Source organism: Sabethes cyaneus, chromosome 2 (genome assembly GCF_943734655.1).
Source record: "Sabethes cyaneus chromosome 2, idSabCyanKW18_F2, whole genome shotgun sequence".
NCBI classification, from domain to species: domain Eukaryota; kingdom Metazoa; phylum Arthropoda; class Insecta; order Diptera; family Culicidae; genus Sabethes; species Sabethes cyaneus.
Genome location: NC_071354.1, coordinates 87,897,984 through 87,905,593, shown reverse-complemented (window position 1 = coordinate 87,905,593; position 7,610 = coordinate 87,897,984). Strand labels below are relative to the sequence as shown.

The 7,610-nt window shown below is 41.9% G+C and overlaps 1 protein-coding gene across 1 annotated transcript; it reads left to right on the top strand.

Moving 5' to 3' along the window:
- Nucleotides 1-223: 223 nt before the first annotated feature.
- LOC128735662 (uncharacterized) lies at nucleotides 224-6,602 on the top strand (the record flags this gene model as incomplete). The annotated part of the gene is made up of 4 exons (XM_053830146.1): nucleotides 224-239; nucleotides 5,071-5,257; nucleotides 5,387-5,618; nucleotides 5,676-6,602. Coding segments are annotated over 4 exons (1,362 nt in total), but the record flags the coding sequence as incomplete, so codon positions are not given.
- Nucleotides 6,603-7,610: the final 1,008 nt, after the last annotated feature.

The following is a 7,610-nucleotide window of genomic DNA, read 5'->3' as shown; positions in this document are numbered from 1 at the left end:
ATGTAACTTTTGGCGTCATTTCCATAAGCTATTTTCTTGTCAAAATCTGTAAATAACCGGTTGTTGCGATTCGATTGCGTAAAGTGAACTTCAAAATGACATCCCTGCTAAAAATAACGGTATGAAACGCTTGACTTGCTTTAACATTTAATATTTTTTCAAATAAGTAAAAGCAGGCCAAAATGCCCCACTTGCGGTGGTGCAATTTGCCCCCCTTGCAAATGTGGCTTTAAAACTATGTAAACAGATCTAAGTTGAAGTCGATTGCCATTATTTAATTCAATTAGTATTGTAGAGTAACCGTGGTGGGAATAATTTATTACCAACGTCCAAATTCTAGGTAATTCAACTACCCGGTACAAAACGCCACAGCTGCGTATAATGTGCCCCATGCAGAAAAGAAAAAGTGCACCAGAAGGCCGAAACTAGGTTTATTTTACATAAAATAACGATATTTTGCAAAACAAAGGAAATAGTTTTACTTTCTACAAAATAGAGTTGGTCTGTCACTGGTAGAAATACTCAAATTACCGCATTGGGCATATTATACCGCAGGTGGGGCATTTTACCCCGCGCAGACGAGAAACACAACATTTAGGTGCTTCTATTAAATAATTCCTAGCATGTTTATTCCACAATCCTAAATGAAATAAACAATTGCAATTGGTTGTCAGCTTAAGTACCAACATATACACGTAGTTGTAACGTTAATTTGGGGAAGTATAACGGAGATATATCCATTTATTCTTAGGGGGGCACATTATACACTTTTCCCCTATATAAAACAAACTGTTTACTGGGTAGTGACGAAGAGAGAAACCTGGCGACAAACGAGCTAACCATGGTACCCAGCAAACCACAAATCGTATAATAATGTGTGAAAATCATCTTAAATATCGCTAAACAAACTCGAAATCGTACATAAGGCTTAATAAAGCGCACCCTAGTTTACATTTATTCGTACAAAATGATAGTAACTGATTCACATACGATTTTCATCACAGAATTGTATAGCATTATGGAACTAATCATGTTGAGTCGGATTTTATCGTATACAAATACTTATGAATGTGAATTATTTTCATATCACTTGCAGTACGTATATCGCCTCCAAAACAGTACGCATATGCTGGTTTCGTGCAGCAAATGCGATTTTTCTAGATATATATCGGTACATAAATCAAATTTGTTACTTTGATATACGTACGAAAATGTTTGCTGGGTACTCTCGAGTTTCTTCGAATCGCGCATAGGGTTGCAGCTAGGGGATGGATTGTTCCGTATCTTATTAAACATCGCTATTGAAAGCAGAGCCGGTGCTACAACGCGCGAAGCCCTGTGCAGATTAGGTAACGAGGATTCACTGTGTATGCCACAAGGACATTGGATTGAAAAGCCGCCGTGGCAGTCTTAATGATCATCTTTTGAGGCAGGCTTCGATTGCTCTACACAGTTTACGAACTGCTCATGCCACCAGTATCTAAATAAAAGGGGAAAGAACTCATTGTGGACAACTCGCGCAGCTCTGTGACGAACCCAATATAAAAAAGTAACCAATTCCCAAATAAATCAATGCGTAATTGAGCCATGTGGTATTCCTGGGCCTATTGGGGGTGTTCCTATTGACCCTTGCAGTGTTATTTACTTATGTTTTCATGTCCGCCGGTCTGGCAGAACAAAGGAACGAGATTAGAGATCTCCACTGCCGATGGTTACCCGCCATGGCTTTTACCTGTTGCCAGGACAGGTTCTCGTCTACAGCCAGGATGTCTTTGGCTAAGCTGCGTCGCCATGAGCCTCTGAGCCTGCCTCTTCTACGCTGTCTTTACGGATTTCAGTCGAGTGCTTCTCTGCGGTTGTATAACATTTCGCCGATGACCATATCGCGGAGTACCGTTTCGCGGAATACCATTTCGCAGAAAACATGCGCAGTAAAATGTTCCGCAGAAATCCACATAGCAAAATGTGCAAGATGCTGCAAACGTTTTATAGAGTGTTGGCGGTGATCCAGTTCTGCTTATCCTAAGATATGACATCTTTTTACCATGTTAGTAGCAAACGTTTCCTAGATGATTCAGGGCAAACCGGTCGCAAGCAACGGCGAGTGTACGCCGGTGACCCGCCGTCGGAAGAAATCACATCTGTTTCACATTTCACATCGCGAAATGATTTTATATGAAACAGTATATTCCGCGTTATGGCTATCCGCGAATTGGATTTCCGCGAAATTGTATTCGGCGAAATGTTAAACAATCCATCGGTCGTTGATGACATCGACGATGGAGTTCCTCATTGAATATCCAGTTGTCATGCCACCAGGCACGAATATCGCAGGCACCGATTAATAAATACCTGCAGTTTTTGCGTTGTCTCCGTTGAGACGTACCACATTTCGCAGGCATACAGCAGTACGGATTTAATGTTTGAATTGAAAATTCGAGTTTTCGTATGGAGAGTAATCTTGTTTGAGCGCCAAATGTTTCGCAGACCTGCAAAGGCACCCCTGACCTTGCTGATCCGTGTGGCTATATTAGTCTTGGTACAACTTGTTCCGCTACTGTGAAGTTGGTGGGGTTCACTACCATAGGCTTAGATTTTGCTACATTGACTGTGAGAGCTGCTGCCTGGGAGCTCTTGGAGAGGTCATCTAACTTACTTTGCATATCGTGTCGGCATTGTGCGAGCAAGACAATATCGTCGGCTAGGTCACGGTCATTTAGTTGGATTCCAAGGACAATCCACGATTTGGTCTACTGTCAATTGCTCCAAATTATATTTCATCCGTAACTATGAGAAACAGCAAACCATGAAATAGCTATTTCATGCCAGCAGTAACCCTTATAGGGCCGGATAAGACACCGTTGGCAGTCTCGAGTCCCTTTGAATCTCGAAGAGGGTTACGGTAAGGTAATGGGCTTTCATGTTTGCTGTTCAACATCGCTTTGGAGGGTGTGATAAGAAGAGCGGGAATAGACACGAGTGGCACGATATTCACGAAGTCCGTCCAGCTCCTTGGTTTCGCTGACGACGTTGACATCATTACACGTACGTTTGAGAGGATAGCGGAAACGTACATCGGATTGAAAGCTGAAGCCAAACGGATTGGACTTATCAATAATGAAGAGCAGAGAAATACAAAGACGCATTATGGCAGGAAATCGTGCCTACTTTGGACTCCGTAGGACGCTGCGATCGAACAAAATTCGCCACCGCACGAAGCTAACAATCCACAAAACGCTGATTAGGCCGGTAGTCCTTTACGGCCATGACGCATGGACCATGCTCGTGGAGGACCAACGCGCCCTTAGTGTTTTCGAACGGAAGGTGTTGCGCACCATCTACGACGGAGTGCAGATGTAAGACGGAACGTCCCGAGCAGAATGGAGACGACTTCTTCGAACAGCAGGCGGCCTGGAGCTGATTAAGTAAGTAAGTAAGTAAGACGCCGTTGTGCAAAACCATACATCAAAACGCCTTGTACTCAGCCGCGATGAGATGAACTAACTCATCTGGAACTCCTCTACGCCTGAATTCGCCCCAGTTGTTTTCGTGGTTGAGTCTGTCAAACGCTTTTTCGAAGTCAACAAACACCAACAAAAGAGAGTCCTGGAGTTCGTTGATGTGCTCCAATATAATGCATTGTTGTATCGTCTACACATGATCGACCAGTACGGAATCCAGCTAGCTGCCGCCGGAGACTAGTGTGGAGGAGTACCTTACCGAGTACTTTGACAGTAATACAGAGCAACGTGATGCCACGCCAGCTACCGCATTCAGTTAGGTCTCCTTTTTTAGAGACTTTGACCAATATGCCCTCGCCCTGCATAGTTGCGGTTCCCCATATATTGCTGAAAAGCAGACCGTAATGATGTTGTCAAATGGCTGTGCATAGTTTTTTCTTGTTTTATCCAGCATGTAGATTACGGATATTCAAAGCTATCCGTCGCTAGCTCCATAAATATAAAAATTAATTTCAATTTTAGTCATATGGGCGTAATATGTTATGATCGTTATGAATTATTGCCTGCCGGTGAACGATTTTTACAATATGATACACGCTAATAGCCCAATAGTCAGTTACGGCAACGAATATGGTACTTTGCAGCTTAAGTAAGGTCCAACCTTGAAGATTAAGTATACATTTTTAATTTTTTTTTCAATGTCGGATATACACATGATATATGACTTATAAGTCAGTATAAGTACTAGTGATAAACCATCCATAGCCGGTAATACAAAACTCTACTATTTAAATATCTTGAACCACTGCACAGCATTAGAAGTGCACTTTTATGATAGAATCAGTGTGGGATATTTTTACTAGTGACAATAAATCGTACCAGGTACCACGATGAAAATGTAGAAAGGTACTTGCGACATGCCTAAATGCGACAGACTAAATTTGTTGATGATAAAATCACCATTTAAGTTTAGGGAAGGAGATTGGGCCAAAGCTATAATGTTCTGATTACGTTACTTGAATATGGCGTGGCCAGTTCAGTGTCGCACTAAAGCATTTATTTCATTTCCACGTACCAGGTTGCTTTGCAACCCCACGTACTCGAGGCAATGCAATGTTTAAATTACAAAAATAATTGCGCTGCGAGTGACGCCGGTAATTAAATGAAATAACCAAACAGCTTATTTTCATTGTGAGGTGTGTTGGCGGTTAATTGTGAACACATTAAGTTTATTAAATAAAATATTAACTTTATTCAAAATTCGACATTTTACTGCAGATAACACCTAATAAACAAGAGCAAATGATTTTTGCTTACTGAATACGAGGGAAGCAGGTCACGCAGAATGCAATATAATTTGAAAAAAATTCAGGTGAGTGCTTAAAAAACAGATATCGCGAATATCAAACATATGAACCAGGGTTCGATACAGCAATTGTGATTGAAACCAAACTTAAAATTAGCTAATTTCCAGTTAGATACGAATATAGTGATCGTGAAGCGCATTGTTAAGCATTGAAATGACTTTTTTGTAATATAAATTAAATTAGTTTGTGCTAAATGAAGTTTTTCTTTCCTCACTTACAGAACATTTGGTTACCAAGAGCAGCACAGCAAATTCTTGTGATTGTTCTATCATCTGTATGCGCATTTGCTATTGAAACACCCGAGCCTTCGTCCCTGTTAAGACCACGAGATATAAACCCTCATCCGTATGAGAATGCCTACGATGGAGTCAGCATTTTCGATAAAAACGTTATCATTAATGGCGAAAAATTCATGCAGAACTTTTTTGAGTACGAATTACTATTCTAATTATTGTTTTGAAACTCAAGGAAAATATCACCTTGAAAAACCAAAACAGTCTACATCGGTTTACAACCTCTTTTCTTTCATTCAACTCTATCTCTTAACCCATTCAACAGGCAAGGTCCCATACAGTTCCCACGACTGCTGAACAGGGCCACGATGAATGCTTTATCTCATCCATACGAGAAATTTGCGTTGAAAGAACGCCTGGCGAAAACAGAACGCTTTTCCGGAGCAGACAATTTGATCGTGAAACCTGCATACAAGGCTCTAGCAAAGCACGCTGCTCGGGTTTTGAATCGCCAGATAGAGGAGACATACGAGGACAACGAAATTGATAATTATAATGTAGGTAGACGCGAATTGTTCACATTATATATTATTATATCAATAAACTTTTTTCAGGAAGCAACAAACCAAAAAAAGCATTATGTGTTTTCCTACTCCGTGAAGGATGCAGCTTCTGGAGATGATTTTTCTCACACACAGCAACAACATGTGGACGGAGCAGTTAAAGGAAGCTACAAAGTTCAACTTCCCGATGGTCGAATGCAAATTGTTAAATACGTAGCTGATAATAATGGCTACCGAGCGGATGTAACTTATGAAAATGAACATAGTCCCAATACAATCAATCATGTAACCGCGGCACCAACTGTTGTGCAGGTTCCAGTAACAGCAGTTCCAGTAGTATCACCTCTAGAATCAGCTCAACCTATCTACAATTATTACAAAAATCTTCACCGACAACGCCAACATCATGTCCAACAGCCTCAACGGAATGTTTACTATGCTCAAGCCACCCCAACTCAGATCCCTGCACCGTACTATCCGTCCCGGTTACGCGTGAACGACGTCAAAATCCACAGTTACAACACGGCACCACACGCAAACTCGCTCATCCAATCAACCGTAGCCCCATCATCGGGAACGTACATCAATTATCAACCGGCGACTAATCTGGCGTACGTCTCGTCGACTTCTGATCCTGGTCAAATTCAATCCAACACACTAGGTCGAGCTGGGTTAATCCCAGTGGTCGTGACAACAGCGCGTCCGTCTCACGGAGCACCAGTATATCGGGATATCAATATAACGCCACTCAGCGTGCATCCAACAGCACGAAGGACGTCAATATATGCCCAAAATCGAGTAGAACCAGTAGCAGCGCAACCAGTGTATACTCAAGTTGCTCCTGTCCAGAATAGTCAGTCAGGTTTGGACTACGAATATGTACAGATTCCCAGCAGCAACCACGTTTATAAACGTACTACGGATAAAGATGGACATGTTATGAGCGATTTAACACAATCTCCTAAAAAATCGAGCTAAGTGCTCGAAGTACAGAAACAAACGATATTATTTGAATAGCAAAATTTAGTAGTACCTAAGTGAAAAGTCTGCACACCGTGAAGTGTCTACAAATTCATGCATGCCATTCCATCTCTTGTAAATAGCATTCTCAGAACACAATGCAATAAAAAACAAACTAACTTGAAGCAATGTTGTAACTTTCAAAGCAAGAAAAATTATAATCCCTTACTGGTACATCTATCCTAATATGTTTATGCTAGAAAATATGATATACATATTACATATCAACAGTCATGACCAATACTGGCGGCATCCGCTGCTGGTTTTTGTTGGTCTCTGAAATTTAACACTCGAAAGCGTTGTTCTAAATGTTCAGTCAGTGACTAACTAGCTCTTTCTATTTGCGGCATCTTAGTATTCATCCTGGAACCACCAAGGTAGCGAGAAATATCATACAACAAACGGATATCACCGTTGTCGGCGGCGGTTTCTCCTTATCGGCTAGGAAATCGGCTTTCTTGTCCCGCTTATAAACTCGGTCAACAGCCATCTCCGCTCAATGCCGGCTTGCGCCTCTCTCTGCTTGTCGATCAAGTTTTACCCGAAAACCACTTCCTCCGCCCGGCATTGCCGAGGTCTTCGTCACTGGTCGCGATGATAGTGTTCTGGATGCCATTGCTGTTTCGCCAACTGTCAGCTACGAGACTCGAGATTCTGGCCGGGCACTGGCGAACACAAGACATCATCCGGGAAAGTCTTGCTCTACTCTGGCATGCGAAGTGAAAATACTACTCGAGAATTCCTACTGAGCCCAGTGCACATGCGACCCTGATGAAGTAGGAACCGATAAACGAACGAATATTCGTTGCCACATTCAGAACACAGGCTAGAAACCTTACAGCAATCCAGTGCTATGCGCCAACAGATGCTCCTAGCTTGCAGGAGAAAAAAAAATCTACAACCAGCTGAACAGCGTGGTTGAGAAAATCTCGAAGGGGGGATATTCAAATCCACTTCAATGCGGCT